Source organism: Filicampus tigris, chromosome 7, assembly GCF_054856515.1.
Source record: "Filicampus tigris isolate MCC_2025a chromosome 7, RoL_Ftig_1.0, whole genome shotgun sequence".
Lineage (NCBI taxonomy): Eukaryota > Metazoa > Chordata > Actinopteri > Syngnathiformes > Syngnathidae > Filicampus > Filicampus tigris.
The window spans coordinates 19,650,001-19,674,944 of record NC_141223.1 but is presented as its reverse complement, the minus strand read 5'-3'; the positions used below and the strand labels follow the sequence as shown (position 1 = coordinate 19,674,944).

General features: G+C 37.7%; 3 protein-coding genes across 4 annotated transcripts in view; 2 read left to right on the top strand and 1 right to left on the bottom strand.

Annotated features, from left to right (window-relative positions):
- The window catches only part of schip1 (schwannomin interacting protein 1), a 298,684-nt gene extending 293,535 nt beyond the window's left edge, over positions 1-5,149 (top strand). The window contains exons 13-15 of the mRNA XM_086036087.1: positions 2,049-2,172; positions 3,447-3,540; positions 4,241-5,149. Coding sequence (XP_085892213.1) covers positions 2,049-2,172; positions 3,447-3,540; positions 4,241-4,292 — 270 coding nt within the window. The 3' untranslated portion in view covers positions 4,293-5,149. The remainder of the gene's footprint in view (positions 1-2,048; positions 2,173-3,446; positions 3,541-4,240) is intronic.
- Positions 5,150-6,391: 1,242 nt separating this feature from the next.
- On the top strand, positions 6,392-10,678 carry il12a (interleukin 12a). Its single transcript, XM_086035956.1, has 6 exons — positions 6,392-6,707; positions 6,817-6,906; positions 8,630-8,671; positions 8,873-9,016; positions 9,135-9,176; positions 9,782-10,678. Exons 1-6 carry the CDS (start codon positions 6,480-6,482, stop codon positions 9,920-9,922), a joined length of 687 nt encoding a protein of 228 aa, XP_085892082.1. The 5' UTR covers positions 6,392-6,479; the 3' UTR covers positions 9,923-10,678.
- A 2,993-nt stretch (positions 10,679-13,671) lies between these two features.
- Positions 13,672-21,652, bottom strand: LOC147145093 (uncharacterized). 2 transcript variants are annotated; one of them, XM_086036404.1, is made up of 5 exons: positions 21,586-21,652; positions 15,541-15,624; positions 15,349-15,457; positions 14,293-14,367; positions 13,672-14,200 (listed from the first exon to the last, which is right to left on the bottom strand). In XM_086036404.1, the coding sequence occupies exons 2-5, from the start codon at positions 15,617-15,619 to the stop codon at positions 14,134-14,136; spliced, it is 330 nt and encodes a 109-aa protein (XP_085892530.1). In that variant the 5' UTR covers positions 15,620-15,624; positions 21,586-21,652; the 3' UTR covers positions 13,672-14,133. The 2 variants fall into 2 exon arrangements, with proteins under 2 accessions (XP_085892530.1, XP_085892529.1); XM_086036403.1 differs by lacking the exon at positions 21,586-21,652 and having other exon boundaries at positions 15,541-15,681.
- Positions 21,653-24,944: the final 3,292 nt, after the last annotated feature.

Here is a 24,944-nt window from a genome sequence, read left to right as displayed (position 1 = left end):
TCAATTTCAAAAGGTTTTATTGTAATAGAGAACATTATTCTCATGAAATTACAAAGTCATGAGAAAAATGTATTCATTTGAAATGAGAATACTGCATCCATGTGAAAAAGGCAGAAAAATCCCAAATATCAACATTTTCCCCAAGGTGTGGGCGTGGCCAGAATGTTGCCCAGAGAATGACAAGGCCTTGGCCACCCCTGGCCACCATCTAGCTCCGCCCCAACCTGGGAAAACTCTACTCTACTTTATTTACTCTAAACTCGAGCATGTTGTTGGACACCTGCTGTTCCCGGTCACTTTAGTCACAATGACGTGAACGTGCCGGACCAGATGTTTGTAATGAACAAGAAGTAGACTGCTAACTCACAAACAATTGTCATAAATACAGCGCTCCATACATGTATTTTAATTGTTAGAGCCAGTGTGACAGAGAGTGTCCTGGTAGTTCCTCAATGTGGCATTGACTCATTGTCACTGGTTGCCATGACACGAAGAGTGTAAACCACTCCGAAGAGAAACTGACACTACGAAAATGTGAAAGTGAAAGGTTGCCGGGAACCTAGCGAGAGGTCATGCAAATATTAACGGTGTGTTTATTTAGCTGCTCTCACTGGAGATGGGACGGATAAGTAGAAATGATGCAGGCTGCGTCAGCTCATGTGACTTTTATTGTTGTCGATTGAAAAGATGCGACAATTGCTGAGTAGATATGCTCACTAGTCATTTTCTCGTTAAATATAACGGAAAAGATTTCAATCATATTTGGACACAGTCAGGATATGGAAACAACTGATACTGGAGGAGAAAAGGCTCTGCTGCCCTCTAGTGGCCACTTGGAACATGACAGTGTCGTTGCATTCATTTGACCTTCATTTTGCTTCAACAGACTTTTGTTTTTAGAGGCTCAAGGCATATATTGTGACCCGCTTCATAATCTCAGAAAGAAAGAAATGTTCCTTCCCCTATCTGTAGTCATTTTTACATCAACTTGCGTTAACTGTGATATTGGCAAATACGAACTATTGACAGTTATTAATGCAGCACCATTTAGGGCAGTGGGATGAAAATTGATATCCTGTCAATCATATGTTATATTTTATGTGTTTTGTTGTGTTTCCATGTGTGTGTGTTTTTTGTTTTGTTTTGTTTTTTACAATAGTAGTAATAGCAGTAATATACTGTAAAAATTCCAATATTACCTGAAACACAAGAAATGTGTTTAATTTAAATTAAGGGTTTTTTTTTTTTAATGTTTTTTTAACGTATTTATGTATTGTTTTTATTTTTGTATTATTATACTTGTTTAATTCAATACAGTATAGCTATGGTACAGATGTTTTAATCGAATTTTTATTAATTTTTGGGTGGGCTTTACTAAATACATCACATTATAGTACCTGAAATTCTTGAAAAAAAATTGTTTTACTTGACAAGAATATTAATGAATTGAAATTTCTACTCGCATTTCAAATTGTTTTTATTTAATATCAATTGTTAACCATACAGTATTTTTTTTTAATGATTACTTTTATACACTGATAATATGTAGAAATGCTAGACATATATATATCCTTTAAAAAGAATTGAAAACATGATTTTCCATCTTGAAGCAAAAGCATTATTTCATGTGAATTACAGTATTCCCTCCATCCATTTTCCATAATGCTGCTCCTCATTTGGGTCACAAGTGAGCCGAGGCCTTTTCCGGCTCACTTTGGGCAAGTGAGTGGCCGGTTCAACCCTGATCTAGTTGCCAGCCAGTCATAGGGCGCATATAGTCAGACAACCATTTGCACGATGTCTTCAATTATCCTTACAAACATGTTTTGGGAAGCGAACTTGCAACCTCAGGACTGTGTGACGGATGTGTTCAACCTCTACACTGTTCTTGCCACAGACATAAAACCGTCGTATCAGAATTGAAAATACTTGTACAATTTTTAGATTTTGAACTCTTCTTTCAACCCGTTGGACAAAAACAACAACAATCTGTAAAGTTTTGGAGGCTTGTCGTTTGTAGTCAATCCGTTCTTTGGTCTGTCCGGCAGCTCCCACACATGCCTCACATCAGTGAATGTCTCATGAAAAGAAGCCTGAAGCCCGCAGACCTGAGGGACATGACGCTGGGACAGCTGCAGGTTATTGTCAATGATCTGCACTCCCAGATCGAGAGTGAGTCAACACACACTCCCTCAATACACTGTACACTAAAACACACTACTGTATCTCTAACCTTTACTTTCATTAACAGAAACCCTGAGTGGATGTGAAAGTCAAATGTGTCACCCAGTTGAAGCTGTTTCTTTTTTTTTTCTTTTTTTTTTGCTCTACACAGAAAAAAATGGCGTGTTGAATTTACTCACTCTTAATTTGTCAAGTGGTTGCAGAAAATAAAATCATCTGAATCCATATATATATATATTTAGTAGATGTATAGTCTACTTAAAAAATGTCCTGATCCAGATCTTTATTCCGTGCAACCACTTAAATAAAATGGATTAAATTCAACAGAAACCTTTTTCAGTGTACACAAAAAAAGTTGAGTGAACTCAAAGTTTCAAGGCATCAAACATCAATACAATTTTAAATTGGGAAATTCAACCAAAAATGTTTTACTGTTGTGAAAACTGGCTTGCCCGCATTTCACAACAAAGAAATAACAGTTTACAGAACTAATGGTCCCTTGCATTGTCCCCCCAACTTAAGTAAAAACAACTCAGTAAATAGTTTTGGAGCAAAGAACTTGCTAACAAACATTGTTAGATATATATATATATATATATATATATATATATATATATATATATATATATATATATATATATATATATATATATATATATATATATATATATATATATACATATATATATACATATATATACATATATATATACATATATATATATATATATATATATATATATATATATATACATATATATATATATATATATACATATATATATATATATATATATATATATATATATATATATATATATATATATATATATATATATATATATATATATATATATATAGTGCTGTCCAGCTATTTCAATTTTTAATCGTAGTTAATCACATTTTTTCATAGTTAACTCGTAGTTAATCGCACATTTTATTTATTGTAAAAAAAAAATCCCTTGATTTTTCTGTCCCATTATTTTCTTGAATTTTAATACCCTTAACATGAATAGGAGGATTGATTTTCTTATGCAAATACTTTATTCAAGCAAAGTCAACCCAAACATATTGTTTTTTAAGAATATGCTCCATGCAAGCCCACTAGTTGAAAAAAGGCATTCTGATAAATATTGCGTTTGTGGAATAAGAGTTAATCCACCTGTTTTTATCACTGGGGGCGGCCATTTTGTCACGTCTTTGTACAGTATAAAAAAATGTATCTGGTGTTGACTCCTTCTCATCTTGTCTGTGCTGTGTAGGTCTCAACGAGGAGTTAGTCCAGCTGCTGGTGGTCAGAGACGAGCTCCACATGGAACAAGATGCCATGCTGGTCGACATTGAGGACCTCACCCGGTGAGGGACTCTTACTATTTCAAGCCCTCGTAGGGTTAAGATTTAGCTTTTGGTTTGTTCTTAGGTTTAGGTTTGCGTTGAGGTTAGGGTTGAATGTAAATTCCACCGCACCATAATTGGACCCCTTCTTCCACATATTGGCGGAACTGGCCGCAGGAGTTTGGAATTCCAATTCCAGATTCAAATTCAAATTCATGGAGGTCCGACCATGAGCCATTATTCTCTGGTACAAAAACGTGGCTCCTCACCAGGTGCCTGGCATTCCAGAGTCTGACTTATGTGTACCCACCCGGCTTTTTGGGGTTATGGTGGAGTACGGTTGGAATTAGGGTTGGGCTGGGTAATGGGATATTATATCCATCTGTAAAAAAGTTCTTAAAATTGGACTACCAATCGAAACGCGATCTAATTAATCAAGAAAAAACAATTGATCAAAATCGCAGTCTCACTGTCAGCGCCTCACCAGCTATGCCTGCACGTCAGTGGTCACGTCAACATAGTTCTTTGCCACCAAGAAGGGACTTCTGACGCCATCCCGTGGCATTTTGGAGTGTTTCCGAAAGCACATGTTTCAAGCAGGGAAACAGTAATTCAGTTTCATGAAAGAAATACTGGAATTTCATGTGATGACCCACAACTCGATTTACTGTAGGCTTGCATGCGTTTTGTACAATATTTGTGTCTTTGTCTTTCCTTCCAGGCACGCTGAAAGCCAGCAGAAACATTTGGCTGAGAAGACCCTATCCAAATAAGATGCGGTGCCCACCCCCGTCCGTCCCTGCTCCACCTTCACCGTCACCACCTGCCCGCCCTCTACTGCCTGAACCAAACGAACCTTGCCAAACCATCACGCCTCCATCTTGATCTAAATTTGCCCACTGGTCTCCTTCGCTGCTTTCCCGCCTCCCCCGCCCGCTCTCCGCCCCCACCCCCAGCACAGAAGACCGCCGCCATCTTTCATCCGCTTGCGTGGCTTAATCCAGGGGAGCGCGTCCTAATTCCCCCAAAGGAGGAGAGGAAAGGGATTGTGTATTGTCATGGATTCTGTCCCAGCTTCCTGTGCAGTGATCGGCCTTGCTTCGCTCTCGTTTCCTTCCAACTTTCTACATTCGCCACTAAATTATTACTGTCAAATGCAAAAATTGTTGGGAAAAAAGTCAAGTCATAGTGAAAACTTTAGTAGAAAGTCAGTCTTAAGATTTAAAAAAAAGAAAAAACAGACAAACAAGAAAACAACACTGTATAAAACAAAAAAAGATGGCTGATTATCTTTGGAGCATTTTAAGTTGGACTGTAAAGTATTTCAACCTGTTTTTATTCTGCACAAATGGTAGTTTTCAACTGAGAAATGTTTATTTGAAGGTGCTAAAAGAGTGTAAAGGAAACATGCCTGCCTTGTAGTGGAGTCGTAGCGTTTGGTAAATACATTCACTCGAATTGCTCTTCAACATTTTGTGAATGTTGATTTTTTTTTCGGACACCAGTCATTTTCCAAAAGAATCGGTGTGTTAATATCGTTTTCATCCTACTGTGTTCAGAAATTTTATTTGAGGGAAGAACATGTTTATGTACAGATATGTAAAATAAAGAATAAACTTTGTTTCATATACGCTCGCCCCTGCCGCACTCTCATTTGCTAAACACTTCCTCTTTCACGGTCGGCCGAGTATGAGGTGTTCACCACAAGTGTTTACCGCCAGAGTTTACGCGGGTCATCCGGCGTGAGTGCTGACAGTGAAGCTCAAGTAAGTTTCACTGGTGAAGGCCAGGAAACTCCTGTCGTCTCTGTCGTCTGACACTCGCTCACCACTGCAGTTTCCCGACGTGCTCTGGTTCTCTCTCACAATTGAACACAACAAATGCATCGCTGGTCTGATGCAGGGATTTCTTCTGTGTGGTCAAAAGAGAGAGACTGGGAGATGCAATTTGGGTGATGTCATGTTTCAAGCCTGAAGGAAATCTTCACATTCACTTACAAAAAAATAAGCATCATGTATCTGTTTTTTTAATGCATTTATTGTTTTTACAAATGCATTAACATTTTCCAAAATATAACTACATGAAATTAAAAATTAAAGACAAGACCATAGGACTTACGTTCTAAGTAAACACACTCTGTACTCTGTAGTGCTTTTTAAGTTAAATGTATATAATAAATACATTTCATTTAAATAATTATTACAAAGTATCCCCATGTTACTGAACTGTTATATTAAAATGCTAGTTGAACATTAGACTTATACAAGCTAAATAAAAAATGTAAAAAATGTATATATATATATATATATATATATATATATATATATATATATATATATATATATATATATATATATATGCATATATATACATATGTATTAGATGGATTAGATTCGATGGATTAGATTTGATGGATAGATAGATAGATAGATAGATAGATAGATAGATAGATAGATAGATAGATAGATAGATAGATAGACAGATAGATAGATAGACATTGTCTTTTTAGTTACATTTTACATTTCATTGAAATAATCTAATGCCTCTTTATGGAAGCCCACCCCCCGGAGTATTTTAAAGACCTAATAGGCTACATTGTGAATTTTACGCACGAAACCCAGCGGCCAAAACCCGCCTCTGCATTGGATGTCTGCGCAAAATTAGTCACCATGACTTCAGCCAACCTTTTCCCACTGCTACTGTACTCAACACAACGACTTCTTTTTTTTTCGCACATTTTAAATGAGGAAATGACATAATGGCTTTTGGGTTGCTTTTTTTTTTACCACTGACTCTCATCCGCGGTGGGAGCGGGAATATCCCCCCAAGAGTAATCCAAAGAACATCATATAAATCTGCCAGGTAAAACTGAGGCACTTCATTGAACACACAAGGCAAAGATGTCAAACTTCCATTTCTGTGAGTCCGATAAGACAAAGGATAGACAAGATGTTTGATGCATGTTGAAACACTTGAGTTTTGTTTGGGTCTTTTTTTTATTTTTTTTTAACTGGAAATGTTCCTCTCCCCTTTCAGACGTGATCAGCTGTTTACTCGTCACGTCCACGCTGCAGTGGCACACGTCCTCGTCACTGCCCGTGCGCAAGCAGCTGAACGCAGAAGAGTGCGCAAAGTGCTCCGCGCTCTTCATCAGCCTCTTGAGAAACATAACAGAGGTCCTTAGCAGTGTAAGTACTTATTGTTATTACGAATTAATTATTATCAGCAGCAGCACTGAAATCTGCACTGTGCAATCTTGTATGTCCTTAAGTATGTTTTTGTTTGTGTGTTTTAAAGAATGTTTTGTGTTCCCGCCTCATGTCTGACAAAGCGACTGTGAGCAGCTCGGCCGAGACGGTGCAAGCCTGCATGCCTAACATGCAACAGGTGCAACTTTTCGCCTTGTACAATGGCAATTATTGTTCATAACATTTGTTTTGAAAGCATACTTTTTTCGACTGCGACATAAGTGTGTGTTGTTGCGGTCATCAATTTCATCCTTAGTCAGCCTAAATTTCCCCCCAAAATGAGGTCTTATTCCAAAAAAATGCGCTGTATTGTAAGCCACTGTGACATTATGTATTTTGAACATTAACACTGCGCTTAATAAATGTAAATGCATGGATTTTAAATAGGAACTGTACTTAAATAATTTTAAAACGAAACCATTTTAACGATTAAGTGCAAATATATCGGATTATACTGTAACTGCATGTAAAAATTATACATGAGAATCACATGCTTTATAGGGCACAGATAACAAATAAATACAGGATTGAAATCTAGATATAAAATTTCATGCCAAGATTAGCTTCATTTTTGTACGCCTTTAAATTGTTCTGTTGAATTTGCGCAATTTTATTTTATCAAGTGGTTGCACCAAATAGTGTAAAATCATTAATTAATTGGTGCAGCTACTTGACGAAATCAAATTTAGTTTGATTGATAATTGATACTTCAACACATTTTTTTCAGTGTAGGGCCTGACCAATATGGATTTATTTTAGCCCGATGCCAATTCCGATATTTGGCTGAATAAAATGCTAAAAATTGATTAATTGGTCCATTAATTTAAAGAAAATAGCTCATATTGGCTGATTTAATCAGCCCAGTCAATGAATGAATCAGGCCCTACTTTTAATGCCATTTTCCTGTTATTTTGAAATAATACTGATATGTTTGCTGGCGTCGGGCTAAAACCTCATAAGTCACATTTGGGTGAATTTCAAATGGAGGATAAGTGGTATAGATAATGGATAGATGGATGGATGTCAAAAACCTATGCTGAAGGTCAGTCCACACACCTGGGTGTTATTTTTACATATCATTGACCAATCAAAAGTGTTGAAAATAGTTAGTTGTCTTTCATGCTGCAATGCCAATGGATGAAGTGAAAAATAACATTTTATATATATATATATATATATATATATTACTTGGCTGTGATCCGATACTTATTGCAATACTTAAATATAAAAACTGAGGCATGGGTTTCCAAAGTTTTTACTTAAGTGCCATTTGACATTCATACAAGAGTCTCAAATGTTCCAAAAGTATGTTATAGAATGTGCAAAACATAACGTAACATAAGGTATTGAAAGTGTCAATAATTAATTAGCATATAGATACTTGGTATCAGCATAAAAAGTATCACGACACATCACGATATGATATTTTTCCCAGCCCTCATATACATTTATATATATATATATATATATATATATATATATATTAGTGCTGTCAAACTTTTTTTTAAGTAATTCATTGCAAAAGTTTCCACAATTGATTGCGATTAATCTTATTTTTCAACTACAATTTTTTAAAAAAGCTTGCAACCGATATTTACTTGAGTAAAATCTTGGGATTAATGTTGAAAACTATTAAAAGTATATATTTGACTCAAAGACTGTTCTAATAGCTTTCTTTGATCCTTGAATGATTCTTTTCCTGTAAAATACAATTGTTGAACGCCATACAACTAATATGGTACTTGAATTTTTTGTTGTTGTTGTTGTTCTGTTCATGTCCCTTATCCAGCCTTTTCAATCATGCTTTATGGTTACATTTCATTGGGGATTTCTTTCTCATTGACACTTTTTTTTCACCATAGAATTTAAGATGCATGGCTCAAAGAAATACATCCTTCAGTGAGGTAACTCTAGCTTGTATTTTGATGTTAAGTGACTATAGTATATGATATATATGACTGGCTACTTTGTTAGTAACACTTGCACACTCAAATGAGATCCAGCACAAGAGCTGTATCAAAGATTCTGTCTACAATATGCTTGTGAAGATATGAGTATGAATGATGAAAAATGAAGATGTGACACAATGCATTTGATCCTCACAGACTGAGTGTGTGATGAGCATCATGAAGGACATGAGCCACTATCATGCTCTCATTCAGTCCTACCTCAACTTTAAACTACTGAGAAGCCCCGAAAATGAAACAGCTCTTCTGAGCCCAACCCTGGATATTATCCACAACTTGAAGGTGCGATTTTGTTTTGGCGGGGAGTGTAAGACATCCGTGGGGTCAAGACAGGAATGTTGTAAAGAGAATATAATGTTCTTCTTAGATGGCCTGACATCATGATTGTTTGTTTTCACAGAACTGTTTCCTGAGCGTCGACGGAGGGAGGAACGCTGCAGAGGTATTTTACATACATACAGAATTATCTCCAAAATCATTACTTTTCAGGAAGTCCAAAAAACTTCAACTCTTGCTTGAGTTACCAAAAACTGCATTAATAAATTGTCAAAGTCTGCGCTCAGGCCAACTCCCAGACCATAGAAAAAGCATTAAATACTTCACAAAAACAAACAACTGTAGCTAAATCAATTAAATAAATAAAACAATGAGGTGGCTAAACAGTGTGATCGGCAAAAATGAATCTGCACGCTAACGTAACTTCGTGGCTGACCAGTTCCTTCTGCGATACATTTTTAATGAAAAGAGCTTGCCCAATTGTATCTAGCATATTTCCACTTGTTTGTGTCTAAAAATAATTAATCTTGTGGTGAAATAATGCAGCCCAGCTCTGGAAGGGGAGTTTTACAACACTTAGACCACTTGTCAGACAGTACATTTTTTCAAGATTTATTCTGAAGCTATTTTGAATGCTTTAAATTGGTCATTAATGACATGTGAGCAGACCAATTTGACTATATTTTGACATGCAAGGTTTCCGCCAGATAGCGACAAAAAGTTTAATATCCTACTAAAAAAATGTGCGTGTGTGTGTGTGTGTGTTTTCAGGAGGACATGTCCCATATGTGGGGAGACAACAGTTTCACCAACCGACGTGAAATGTGCAAGATGATGAGAGGCTTCCACATCCGAGCCATCACCATCAACCGAGCGATGGGCTACATCTCCTCGGGAGACCACCGGAAGTAAACCTCGTGCCAGATGACAAAAATGTTATTTTCAACCAACAGCCAATGCATTTTTGGAAACACACAATATTCTGTGTAATTAGCCCATGAACATTTGAATCCAAATCTCGTCTTCAAACAACAATGTACTGAACAGCACATCACCTAAAACAATTGAATGTAAAACATCAGAACTGAAATAAAAGCTAATAAGCAAGTAGATGGAACAAAAACACTTGATCAAAATTGGTACAATTATGTTGCCAGGCAAACTTTATGGGGCACAATTGTTGATGCCCCAAAGTCCATTAGGTTTTTCATTTATATCCTGTTCCTTTGTCAACTGGGGGTACAAACCTCATCTGCCCCACACAGTTGAGAAAAGACATCAAGATGTGGAAGGAGCAGGAAATAAGGAAATTAAAGAGCACGTTTTGTTAATTTCACAACGTTTGTCACGGTTGGAAACAAATTAAGCTAAAGTAACAAACTCAAAATAGCACCACTAAAACTGTATCTGGTGGGGCACTGCCTCACTTGCCCCAGAGGGGACAAGCCTTTGAAATCACCACAATTTCCAATGAGGAAATATGTAAGCAAACAGAGTCAGAGCTGCATACACCATCCTTAATATGACCACGTCAGGAGTCATGTTGCCTAATTTCTATGAGAATGTATTACAATATTTGGGAAGAAAGTCAATATTTATTGTATTTATTACAGTTATTTATGTCCTTGCTTGGGATATTTTTTTTTTCCATTTGTAATAAAGCTTCTTTTTTGCACGTCAAAGTGGTGCGATGAGTGCATTTTTTTCAATTTCAGACATGAAAAGCCCTGATGCGATATATTTATCACCTTATAAGATCAGAATTTGTTTATCTAACAAAATGGTCAAATTGACTACTAGAGGGCAGACTATGCCTGTACAATGTTGTGTAAGTGTCTTGCTGTTTAAAAGAACCCAGCACAACACGTCAGTCGGTACTTGACCCGGTTAGGGATGATAGAGGGACGAACGAAAACACACTTCCGTCCTTGCGTCTTTTTAAAAGCTTTCTCGTCCTCTGTGCGTCCGTCCCTGGGACGTAATGCCAGTCTCGGTAAATATTGTGCATTTATAACAACCACATAGCTTTGCCTTAGAAGTAAGCAAGGTTAAGATAACAAACCATGTAAAACACCACAGATGGGCTCATGAATAGTCTCTGTGTGGCAGTGTTATAACGCTTTATATATACTTTATCATATTTTGGCCTAGTGAATAAATCTTTAAAATCAAGTCTTCTAACTGTTTAATTCCCTCCCAGTTAAGGTTTACTATCAAACTGCACATAAAGAACGAGAATTTCACGTTGTTTATTTAAAACAACCACATAACTTTGCCTTTAAGTCTTCTAGCTTAATGCTAACACATAATGCCACATGGGAATGCCATAGATGGGCTAATGAACAGCATCTATGTAGCGGTTTTATAATGTTTAATGGTGGAATGGTAATACTAAGACAATCATAAAGGGTGCAACACATGGAGACAGACAATGTTAACAATAGTTACAGGCATATATCATGAGCCTCAATAGAAAATGACAAATACTACTGTTAATTACTGAGTCACTTACAATAGTTGTGATACTTATTTTCATTTCTGTCTTCATGATTATATTACACTGCCAACCAATGGCCAACCAAGTCGCACAGATCAGAAGAAGCCGCAATGAATTAATCATGATGCACAAACTATTTAATTATTTAGATTTGATTTAATTATGTTATCAGCATAATGAAGTGGAATACAGTCAATAAGAGTGTTATTTTCCTAATTAACTTAAACATCACAACATTTTGTGTTGGAGGCTTTTGTGGAGAATGGACCAGATTAATGGCATTACCATTCGTTTCAATGGAGAAAGATGATTTGGGGAAAGATGAAGTGTTTTGAACAAATTAAACACTTACACACATTTGATACAAATCAATGTGCAGGTTTTTTTTTTGACATGATAGGATGTTGAATAACTATGTGACTGCCAAGAGGAATGGAGAAACCTGTTGTGACCGTTGCATTCAAATGAGTCTCGGCAAGCAGCGGCGTGCCTGAACATTTCACCTCCAGGAGGTGAGCAAAAGTAGGTCATATCGCCTCCTACATCTGACTTTCCTTTCCTGTTCAAATTGTCATCACCCAAAAGCAAATTGCGGACCTGACCAACTTATTGAGAACTTTTTTTTTTGCCATCTGTTCGTAGCGATAAGGCTGGAAATTTTTGGCCAACCCACAAGCAGGAGGTGCGATAGCCATGGTATCTCCCTCTGAGTACAGTTGGCTTCACAGTGTTAAGACACTTTCTGCCTGTATTGGCTGTCTCGATTATTTTTCCTCACACGATCATCTGGGGATCTTCTTGATCCGCTCCAAAGATAAAAGCATGCAAGATTGCAAATTGTAAATTAACAGCTGCTGCTGTCACAGCAGACCAATTTTACTATCAACATCATAGTGGGTCAGGTCCATAATGCTAGTAGTGGGTATCCTTATGGTGAATACATTGTTAGAAATTGTAATTGGTAATTTCACCCCAATTGAAATATAGAAATCGATGCTGTGGGGGCGAAGGTTGGTGGTGGCTGAGAGTGTAAAACAGTGAATATTGGGAAATAGGTTCTCCCCGAAAAATCATGGATTGGTGAATCCCAGAATGCCAAACTGCAAATTTGTAGGAGTCCACTGAATAGCAATAATCATAGTCATAGTCTTTGTCCTCTACAAAAAAAGCGAGTAATATTACTGCAGCCTACTGACAGATTGAAAAGCCAACTAAAGTGTGAATTACAACCCAATTGTTTTGTTTTGTTTTGTTTTGTTTTGTTTTAAAAAAAAATTGTTTAAAGTATAGTTGGGAGTTACAGATATGCATAAAATATATACATATTGATAAATACTTTAAATGATCATCTTTCTTTGTTAAGTTAAATTTTAGAAAGGCGCACAGACAAAAATATTATTGAAGGCTCAAATTTAAATTCCATCCATCCATTATCAATACCACTTATCCTCACAAGGGTCGCGGGGCGTGCTGGAGCTTATCCCAGCTGTCTTCGGGCAGTAGGTGGGGGACACCCTGAATTGGTCGCCAGCCAATCGCAGGGCACACAGAGACAAACTCCACACAGGGAGGCCGGAGCTGGGATCGAACCCACGACCTCTAAACTGTGAGGCGGACATGCTAACCAGTCGCCTACCGTGCCGCCCCAAATTTGAATTAATATTTCAAATTGTGATTATGAAACATGAAATCAGGCCGATGTGAAGAACTGTGCTTCATTTGAAAAAAAAAAGTAAAATTATATATATGGTATCTAAATACAATATATGTATACATTTCATTCCCTGAGGACGCAATGGGCAGATTTGGTGGGAAGACCCTCAAATAAAATGCACCTAAATAAATGTTCAAAAACAAACACTTGTTCAAGATTTAAATGCAAAAGTGTTGAATTTAAGAAGTAAATACAACTGAATTACACTTAGACAGTAATTCTTTCCACTAGAGGGAGCCCATGTACCACTAGTGGTACCCGTACCGCGGTTGAATCGCTGTTCCAGTCTATTGGGCCATTTAAAGATCAAATGGTGGAAGAATGTGCAAATTAGACGCACACACAATGGTATTCATCAAAAGATGTGTATTATCTTTTGCATACATAATGTATGTAACTTGTCAGTGCAAGTGACGTTAACACACAATATTGTTATGGTGATAAATACAAATAAAATATTCGTATAACTGTGTCAACTAGATGACTTCTTTGTTTAAATTAGCTTAAAATACCCCTTTTATCACTGGTTCTGAAAACTGACATTACAAGGCATCTTTAAAGAAACTGATAATAAAATTCTGTTCGATTTACTTACAAAAAGTGAGGTATGGTTTGTCATCAGATTCTAATGTTGATCAAGTCGACTTTTCAAACACAACATCACTTTTTAGAATTAAACAAAACAAAAAAAATGATTCGAACTAAAGTTCAAACACAATGCTAACATAAAGACACCGACAGGTCACTTTTGACCCAAAGACAGCAGGAGGCTTTCTAATACAAAAATAAGTTACAAGTGAAACATTTTGCAAATAAATAAAGATGGTGGATTAAATTAAAACTAAAAAAATAATGTTTGGAGACTACACAGGCTTGATGCTCCTCTTCTTCTTCTGATGAAGGGCAGGATGATCACGATTCCTCAGCGGAGGTCGGGGATGGCGAGCTGGTGGTCAAAGCTCGAGCAATGGCCGCCCTTCTGTGAGGTGGACGTAAGAAAATAGAAGATGAGGATGACTCGTGGAGGGGAACGTGTGATGGTGATGATCATGTGATGAAGGTGCAACTCACCTAATAGCAGCGGTCTTCTCGATGACCCATTTAGCGCGGATTTGAGCACAGTGGTAACCGTCTTTGGTGTAGAAGCTGGAGGAGGGTGGCAACAATTTTCACTGTTAGCGAGTGTTGTGTGTTGGGCTTTTTCTTGTTTTGTTTTCTACAATTAACATGTTCATGGGAAAAATATTTTTTTCATATAGACATATTTTGGGCGAATACTGTACTCTACAATCCCAGATTTGATCAAGAGTTTTACAGTACACTGCGCATGCTTATGAAATTGATTTTGAGTTTGCTATATTAATCTTTTTACGTCAATGGGTCGATAAATAAAGTGAAAACTGGAGCTTAAGCAGCCACTCTTTATTTTTTACTTTTAAAGGGGCGGGAATAACCATGTAAATTCCAAAACAATTTAAAGAATTATTTGTTTTCCAGGATTTTTTTCGTGTTTTAGCATAATTTAACATTTATAATACATATTTTTCACATTTTAAATATTTGGTTGTATAAACACTGAAAACAAGTCAATTTGTTCATATATAATTATGATTTAGAATATTTTGAATTACTTATTGTTTGTTTTAAACTTTGAGTTGTTTTTTTATTTTGGAGTTTACATGGCTATTTTTCCCCAGTTTAACACATAAACATTGTACATAGTATATGTATATAATAAAAAAAAGGCAGATTTTAAAAAATGTACATCTTTAATATTAATCTTTAATATGGGTCAATTTAGAATTTGCAGTTATTTTGGAAAGTACACCGTTTTTTTCACTGCAAATTACAATTCAACACTGAAACATAAAGCATTGCTGTTTCATCTCCAATTTTCTTTCTTTTTCTTTTTCATTAAACCACCTGCAACTCTAACAGGAGAGTTATCAAAACCACACACTGTGATTGTTTTGACCCTTTTGGGTTTTAGGGGACACTTTTTTTTCTTTTTTCTTTTCCTGGATTTCACCACATTGTGCTTGTTCCCATTTGCAAAATGGGTCAACCCTACTGGTTAAAAAGCCAATGTCAGGATGTGTGGCTCTATCGATATGTCGCCCTACTCACATGACAGCGGGCAGGCATGGCGGTTGAGGTACTTCCACTCGGAATGCAAACACTTCTTCCGTGATCTCCTTGCTGCTGACCTTCGTGCAGCATTCAGTGGGCTTCCCCACTGGACCACAACACAAATCAAAGATATTAGTGCTGTCATTGAGGCTTTGAATGGAGAACAATTCAAGATGTTCCACAACTCACCTCCTTTTCCGCACGTGACCACGACCGCCAGCATGGCCATCACCATCAGATTCTTCTGCAGGCTTCCAGTATTCATCATTTTGACTATCAATAAGACGGATGAGAAAATGTCAAATAGATGTCTTGGTTTGTCTCGCTTGAGTCTTCGAGAAGTGAATGAAGTGACCAAGCTCGGTCGGTCAAATTTAAGAAGTAAAAAGCAGAAGTGCGTTCGTCATTCCTCCAACTCGTTTTTCCCTTTTCTGGCTCTCTTCCTCCGAAGTCGTGACACAATTATTTGCTGGAAATAACTAAAAGTGACGAATATCTGTAAGGCCGGAAGCGTTGTTCCTCAATACTTTACTTCTTTATCAAGCTGATAAGCAAACGGACACAACGCCCAACGGAAATTCTTCAACTTGTTGCATTAAACGTTGTAAATGATCATTGAAATATACCAAAACTTATACCATCTAGTCAGTCTTGCCGCTTAATATCAATTGCTAGCACTCGGGTTGAATGTTAACTAAAGCAGCGCTAACTGAACATGTTTGGCATAACAAATGTTCTTAAACGTTCTCTAATGTAGGCATTGCCACACTTTTTAGGTCGAGAAACGCCTTACCGAGGAGAGATTGTTCACACTAACGATGCTAAATTCCCACGCTCAGGTTCAGATTTGGTCTTTGTCACAAGGATTACATTCGCAGTGCCATGAAAAATAATTTGCCCATTTCTTAAATTCAGATTTATTTATTTTTTGCATAGTTTCTGCACTTTAATGTTTAGGATCATTAAACAAGTATAAATATCAGACAAAGGTAGCACAAGTGAATATAAAATGCAGTTTTTAAATGGTAATTTTGATTATTAAGGGATAAAAAACTTTTCAAAGCCATTGTACATGCATTTTTCTGTGTGGGAAAAAGTACTTACTAATAACTGGTTGGGCGACCCTCAGCAGCAACAACTGAAACCAAGCATTTTCTATAACTAGCAAATGAGTCTGTCACATCACTGTGAAGATATTTTTGGCCCACTCTTCAGCTGCAGAATTGCTTTAATTCAGCAACACTTTAAGCATGAACAGTTTTTTAAGATAATGCCTCAGCATTTCAATCAGATTGAAGCGCAGTCCATACAATATTCTCTGAAAAGTCTCAGAAATCATTCACATGTTGTTTTGGTAAGAGTAAGACGAGCCTATAGGTTCTTTTTGGTCAGCAGTGGTTTGCACTTTGAAACTCTGCCATGGCTGTCATTTTGCCCAGGGTCATTTTGGGAGGTCGTCCACTCCTGCGAAGGTTCACCACAGTTCTATCGTTTCTGTATTTGGAGGTAATGGCTGACTGTACTTCGTTGTAGTCCTAAACACAACTCAACTCAACTTTATATAGCACTTTCACAAAAGCTGCAAAGCTTTAGTAATGGCTTTGTAACCCCCCAGACCAATATACTGTATGTCAATTACTTTATTTCAAGATAAGATAAGAATGCCTTTATTGCCTTTATTCCTCCTCTGTTCTTGAAACTTTTAGATTGTTTCATATTATTGCAAATGTTTAAGATCTTTTGGAGGACTTCGTTTTGCCAAACAGGTTGTATTGAAGTGATTTTTTAATTTTTTTATTGAACAGGTTTGGAGGTAATTAGGCTTGTGTGTCCATACTGCTTTTATAGGGTGTGGTGAAGAACTAAATATTTTTTGTAGTCGACTATAATGTAATGAAAGTCGAGTCAAAGTCAATGAATCAATGGTATTGTTGCACAATACAGTGTTTCCAAATGATTTTTGCGCCACGTATCAGTTTCAGGGCAAGACTTATTTTGACAGACCAGCATAGAATCAAATAGAAATAAAATGATTAAAAATTAAAAACTAAGCAATTCTAAATTAGTCTAAAATATTTGACCAAATACTGAACGGTGCTAACAAAATGTCAATAACATTAATTGATTCCAGTTTGACATTCATTAGATTATAGTCGACTACCAAAAAAAAATCTTCATTTGCTCAAGCCCTAATATACATACACATGCGGCAAATACTCTCGTAACTTCTTCCACTAACAACTCATCGGGCCTTCGACATCCATGTACTACTACTACTGCACTGACAATAGTTTTATATTCACCCTAACACAAGGTCTGATAACTTCCTTCAAATCATTTTTGAGAATTTTTGTCTAAAACGTGTGTCATTTCAATGCTTTTACTGTAGTTGATAAGAACATTCATCATCATTTAATAGAGTTCAACATTTCGACCACTTTATTACTCAAATCTTCGTGATGAAAAGTATGCAATGCAAGAACTTTGTCAAAAACTCAGCCTTTAAAAACATTGCTTTGATTGACACTGTCAGAGTGGTAACAAGATGTCTACTGTATTACTGAGGTTGTAGTGGTGCTGAACACACACTTGAGATTACTGAGAGGCGTTTCAAATAGTGCTGGGTAATTAATCGAAATGGAACTGTGATTTTGATTGTCTGGGGCTTCTCGCTATCATAAAAACATTGCAATCAAAGGAAAAGAATTGCTGTGGCGAACGACGCTGCGTGGGTTTGCAAGTTCCGGCGTTGTGAAACCACTCCGAATCTACCAAGTGTGACACATGTTCTTCTGCCCTCCCTGAGCCTGCTTGAAGCTGTTTAATAACACCCCACTTGAAGTTTGCTGTAAAACTAAAAGCACAAGAAAAAGAATGAATTACACACGTTGAATATTCAAAAACAAGACATATTTCATTTTAGAAACATCGCCACTGTTAATGCTAGCAGTCCATGTGCTCTTTAGGTGCCAAGGTGAGTACAGCAGGAAGAGCAGGTATTTGTTTTTATTTATTGTTTTTTATTGTTGCTATTTTAATACATCATTATTATTTTACTATGCTATTAATTTATTTTATGGTTATTCTCATTTAAAGTTGAATTTTGGTGATTGACTACATTGTTTTACAAGTTTTGAAATCAATGATTAATTGCATTCATTACCAATCAAAAATAACAGTGATTGTTATTTTCCCATAATCGCCCAGCCCTAGTTTGACCAAAATAAGATGACCGAAATGTGATCAAATGCTCTTAGTATGATTCATTACATTGTAAACTATAACCACAACAATGATTCAGTTTTATGTTATCTTAGCAACATTTTCCATCCAACGACAGTACATGTTGTCATTAGATTGTGTAGGTGCAACTAATTGGGTGGCTGGTGCATGATTGCATGCTGGGGCCTCACAACAGCACTTTTCCTGGAGAACAATGGTACACCCTGGACCGGGTGCCAGTCAATCATTCAGAGAAGCAACCTCTCACATTCGCATTCACACCTTTGGGCAATTTAGAATCTTCATTGAACCAGGCGATTTTTGGGGAAAATAAGAGACACTATCAATAAAACCTTATTAACAGAGAAAATTCGTATTAATTTGAGTTTTATTCAGAAGATGTTGAAATAAATATAGACACGTGATCAGGGGCGGAGCCAGAACGTGCCTAATGGGTGAGCCTGGAAAAATCAGGGTTGGCCTGAATATTTCTCTCACTGAGCACAATCCTCCTGTCCCGACACATCTTATATTCAAATAAAATGACAAACTGAATAATATGAAGTTCAGATCTTCCTCAGACAACCACAATTATGCCATTCTTAATATTCAATAAAAAAATTTAAAAAAACACACTCGAGGAAACACAAATTCAAAAATAATTAAACCTCCTCAGGCTTAGTGGCCACATACGTGGACAGCAGTTTCTAGCTCTTCTGTCCACAAGCGTGTGCACTGTGCAACTGTGGGTGTTTTAGACATGTATGTGGGCACTTACACCGCCATCTTGTGGTCTTAGAAGAGTATTACATACTACAGTCAAAATACAGTATACAAAATACAATACAATAAAATACAAAAAAATAACAGTTGATGCGTAGTTGTTCTTCTAATTAGGCTCCAATAAGCCCAAATAGCGAAAAGAAATTAAAAAATGCATGTGAAAAAACAGCTTGGGCTTTAGGAGATTAATTTACTAAAAATTTAAAAGTATATATTTCATGAATCTCACTGGGTGGGCAGTGTGTCAATCTGGGTGGGCCTGTGCACACCCAGGCCCACCCATGCCTCCGCCCCTGCACGTGGTGTATTAAAGACAAGTAATTTCCTCCTAGACCATTAGTCCCCAGCCTTTTTTGAGACTGAGAGCTACTTCATTCTACCAGTTTGATACACACTTCTGTAACAGCAACTTCACTTGAAATATCTTTGTATGTTATCATAACAATAATATTCATCGTGTAGACACTTATCATGTTAATACTTCCTGAATAATTATTTTCAAAAAATGTTACTTACAAAGGTGCATATTCGAAACTTCAAGTAGTTGTTGTGATGAATTGTATTTTATTTTATTTTATTTATTTTGATTCATGGTTTATTTAATTCATGTCAATCAAAACATAGCATTAGATTGTAAAAGTGTACCTAATTATGTGGCCCAAGACTCACACTCGCATTAGTATTATACAATATACTATGTAATTAAACACATGGTGCAAAAATTGACAGTGCATAAATTGCTAGTCATTCCCGATAGCCTTCATTGTTTTTTCTCTCTTGACTGGAAGACCACCGGAGTGAAACTGGGTCATTTTGAGCGGGAAAACGTGTTGCCACGTCAGCCCGTGATACATTAAACCACCAGCAGATGTCACCGCAGACAGCAATGTGCACGAAGACTATTTCAACTAAAACCGTTGCGTTGTAGTGAGCAGGCAGGACCTGATCATAAAATGCGCTGATAGCAGAAGCTCAATGCAGAATTACCATGGAGAAGCGCTGTGATCACGCGACATGTTGTGATTTCCCCCCACCCCACTCCTTTCTCCTTTTCCTCCACTCCACCTTCAATGTGTGCACCACTTTGAGGGATTTCCACGTCTCCAGAGACAGAAGGAAGGGGAAGAAGAGACGTCTGTCCACCAGACTCAGTGGCGAGAGACACTGTCAGTACTGTATTGTCTCAAAGCCCAGAAACCTGCTACTAGATGCATTAATAATGAAATCAAATAAATATGAATCATGTAACTTAATTTATACTGTGTGCATTTCTAAATTAAATTGAATTAGAAACCATGCCGTTTTCTGTCAGTGTAATAAAAGTATGAAGTTAAAAAAGAATAAGTTAAAACAAGTTTTTTTTTATAGTTTCTTGAAATATATAATTACAAAGACAGTTTAACACAAAGACAGTTTAACAAGTAATACATGAATTTGAAGAGGCACGTGAAGGGTTTAGCACATTTGCCTCACCGTTCTGAGGTTTTCCAGGTACTCCAACTTGCTCCAAAACGTGCATGTCACACTAAATTTTGTTTCTGGCATTTCAAAAATGTTTACATGAGCAAGGTTGATTCATGACTCTACTAAATTGTCCTCAAGTGTGAATGTTAGTTTGAATGGCTGTTTGTCTATATATGCCCTGTGTGTACCCCATCTCTTGCTCAAAGTCAGATATCCACTCACTCGCGACTAGTGAGGATAAATGGATACATTCGATTAGAAAGAAGTATTTTTTTATTGTTATTATTTTACTCTGAGTTAAACTACAGTATAAGTAAAATTTATTATTAAGCTATTAATGGGTCTATTAGTAGGAGGAATAAGACTTTTGCTGCTTGTACTGTATGTGTACGTGTGTGTGTGTTTGCGTGTAAGTGTTTTTGTGTGCAGGTGTGTGTGGGGGGGGTGTAGGGGTGTGCGTGCGTGTGTGTGTGTGTGTGTGTGGGTGTGTGTGTGTGTGTGTGAGTATGCGTGTATCCTGAGACTGGATCTTTCTCTCTCTTTTTTTTTTTTTTTAAAGAGACGCACCAACCTGGAAATGATGATGTCACTCACCTTGGGGAGATATGAGCCCTCATTGATCGTCGACTCATTATCCATGACACACACACACACACATACACATTCACATTCACAAAGGCACTTATGCAGTCAGGCACAGAGACAACCTCACAGCACTGCGCTTATAATTTTACACACGCAGATTTACCGAAGGTTTCCACTTACCCCCCAGGCGAGGAAGATCATATCCTTTTAATTTCTTGCGATCTTAATTGTGTGGGCTGAGTTATTCGTGGATGGATCCACAGTAACTCAAGGGTGGATGTCCACTGGGATGATAAGGAAGAAGCTTGCAGGGTGAGGATGATTGTTGGTACTTACCTCCCGTTTAACTGAACGACGCTAACAAAGCTAGTAATTTGTGATATGAATGGCAACAGGTGGATACACGGGTATCTGACATCTAGTAAAAGAGTATAAGTTCAAACGAAAAAGCGGATAAGTGATGTTTGGACACAAAAACAAACCACACTCGTATTTACAGACTATCACGGCATTGTTGTTGCACCTCCTAACTGTGCAATTGCGCCGTCTGATTGATGTGGTGAACACCATCATAACATGGATCCCGTCAAAAAGAGCCGGGTGGGTGTTTCAGCATATTGAATTGTTGCGACATTTGGTCACTGTGATTGGCTGTTAGCTAGTGAATTAGCGCACGGGTCAAGAACAGGAAATGATGAATGCGGATAAACAGTAAGCAATGGAAAGCCTTGAGAATTTCACTTTAATCTTCTTACTAGTACAAGAGCAAGTACAAGTATTGCAGGATACTGTGTCAAGAGTGTGAGGGTTTGCTTCACGTGCGAGCTCATCATGAGAGAAAATGTATTGTTTACGTTCTGGATGGATTTTTCTAACCATGAGGAATAGTGACTACTGCCGCCGATGGTATGGAGGGGTATTACATCTCACGCATGCGCAGAAGCTACTGAATGGTCAGCGTCGCTGTCTGTCATTGGGGTGTATTTTCGTCATTTTCTCCAGCACGACGTGCCGACAGTTGGCCCGACGCTAATCGGTCACAGCTGGCCGACGTCGGATTGGTCTATCCGTGCGTTAAGGGCTCAGTTTGCGAATGTCACATGACCAAACCCAGAAAACAGGTGAGCCGTGATTGGTCGTTACCTGAGCCCTGACCAGTTGTGATGTCATTTTCAGTCGACAGCAAGTGGCAAAATGGCCGCCGCCTGAGATAGATAAAAACAAATAGATTTTGCTGCTTAATTCATATTCCACAAATACAATATTAATCAGAATGTCGTGTTTAGACTAGTGGGGGCACACAGAACATATTATTGTAAAGAAAGTTTTTGACTTGACTTTAACGGTTAATTTAAGTGAAAGGTCAGTTAGTTAGTAGGAGAGAATGCAGTTGTAGTACACTTACCTCTTACTCATTTTTATTTGCAAGCGATCTTACTTACAGTGTGACGTCACACTCTAAAACTGTTAGGTTAAAAGTAACCCAAATTGGGGAAACTAGCTAACCCAGTGCTGCATCCAAAGGGACTCCGACAGTGTTGTGTTATTTATGCCCAGCACATTGGGCTGAGGATGTGACCGAGCACGTCGGGTCAAGATTTTGGTCCAACAAGGAGTAAATACTACACATACTGATGAGTTGAAGCTACCAAGAAATGGTTTACCAGGTTATCAGTTAAAATCAAATGATATTACCAACATTTTCTAAAAAGAAGAAGAAGCAAAAATCCCCTACTCTTCGCCTCCAGCCTGAAAGCATGTGGAAATATTGAAAGTTTACCCTATATATAGCCTCCAGGTGTCTGTCTGCTGTGTCCAGGATCCAGGAAGTGAGTCATCTCCAGCTGCTTGGTGGTGGACAGGTTGTTGGGGGGGAGGTGGAGTGTATGTGGTGGGGAGTAGGTGGTCCTTGTGGTTTGGTGAAGGGCTTTGATCAGGGGGAGGGGGGCTCGGAAAAGTTGTCGGCGTTGCATGAGTTGAAAGTCACCATAAATGCACAATACATCTACAGTGGGTACTGTTTCATTGGACAAATATTATAAAGCGCGTTTATTAAACACAGTCAATAAATCACAGCAAGAGCAGCAATTGATCATATTCATTGGCCACTAAATTAGGCACACTTGTGGTAACATACTATACAGCAGGGGTCATTAACTCCGGTCTTCGAGGGCCACTATCATGCATGTTTTAGATGTCGGATGCAGTTGTACCCATAAAAGGTTGACTTAAGCAATTTTACATCATTCTAAGTCAAAGATTAAAATAATAAAAAAAGCATTCTTTTTATAATAATTACATTCCCATCTAATCTTTGTAATTGCCATTGTGTAATCACATTCAATACAAAGCTGTTTGGAAAAATAAGGTAGCAATTTGCAATAGGGGTTTAATAGTTTATAAATAGGTTTAATTATGATGTCTTTGGAAATCTTAGGGACATTTTGCCAAGTTACTGTCACAGTTCATTATCATCTCTCATCCCTCCAATTTGTTTCTAATTGATCAGTGACACTTTAGTATTTTTTTTTAAATGAAATAATTAGTCATATATTTTATGACAGCAGTATAATACATTTGCATGATTATTATTATCTTGGCCCATCTTGAAAAGATGATTTGAGTGTGCCCGCCCTCCACCAAGAGTTGCTTCGGGACAATCAAACTTGAACAGACAGACATAAATAATGCTGAGTCACATCACTTAGTGCGCTTAGCCTTCAAAGCTGCCTCAACGAAGGGGGGGGGTTGGGGGGGGGGTTCGTATCACAGTATGGGAACGCCATAAGAGCAGTCTTGTACGGTTATTCCCCACTCTGTCAAAACGCAAAGCTCAGCACAAGCTTCCCAGAGACGTTCCCTCGAGACGCCCTCGCTTTGTTAAGATTTTTTTTCAGGGCCTCCGAGAGCTGTTTTTCATGTCAAATAAAGCCGCCAAGCCAACAGCTACACATTTGGGGAAACCACGTCCAAGTTCACGCGGTCCACCCAGTGACCTTGGTCCCGTGTCATCCCATCTCGTTCCCATTTATCACATTAGGCTCCATTACACCACATAAAACAACATACTGATACTTTACAAATCTGCCCCTAATGTAAGTGTAGCCCACTCTTTACGTTTAAGTAAGCATGCACACTTAGCCTCATCCAATTTAAAGACCTCAGAGACAAGCCGGGTGATAAGATGAGAGGAAGTAGGCCCCTACGTGGGTGTGAAATAGCTGTGGTGTGGGACTTTTCTGCACTTTTCGCACAATGGACGACTCACTGCAGGCCCTGCTTTCTATTAAGTTTTCAAGCCAACGGGAATAAGCAGATTGCTGATGACGCCGACGCGCGGACATCCCAGAGATCTTGTCAGGAAAGAACTTGTTGTGACATAGCAAAGCGGTACAAGTTTCTCTGTTCTGGCTGCTCACTAAAATCAACAAGAAGAAGATTGTATCACAAAGCGAGTTGTGTTTATTTTTCACGGGAAGAGACTCGCCTCCAAGGGTCACACTGTACAGTTATTGTGTGCCTATATGATCCTGTAACTC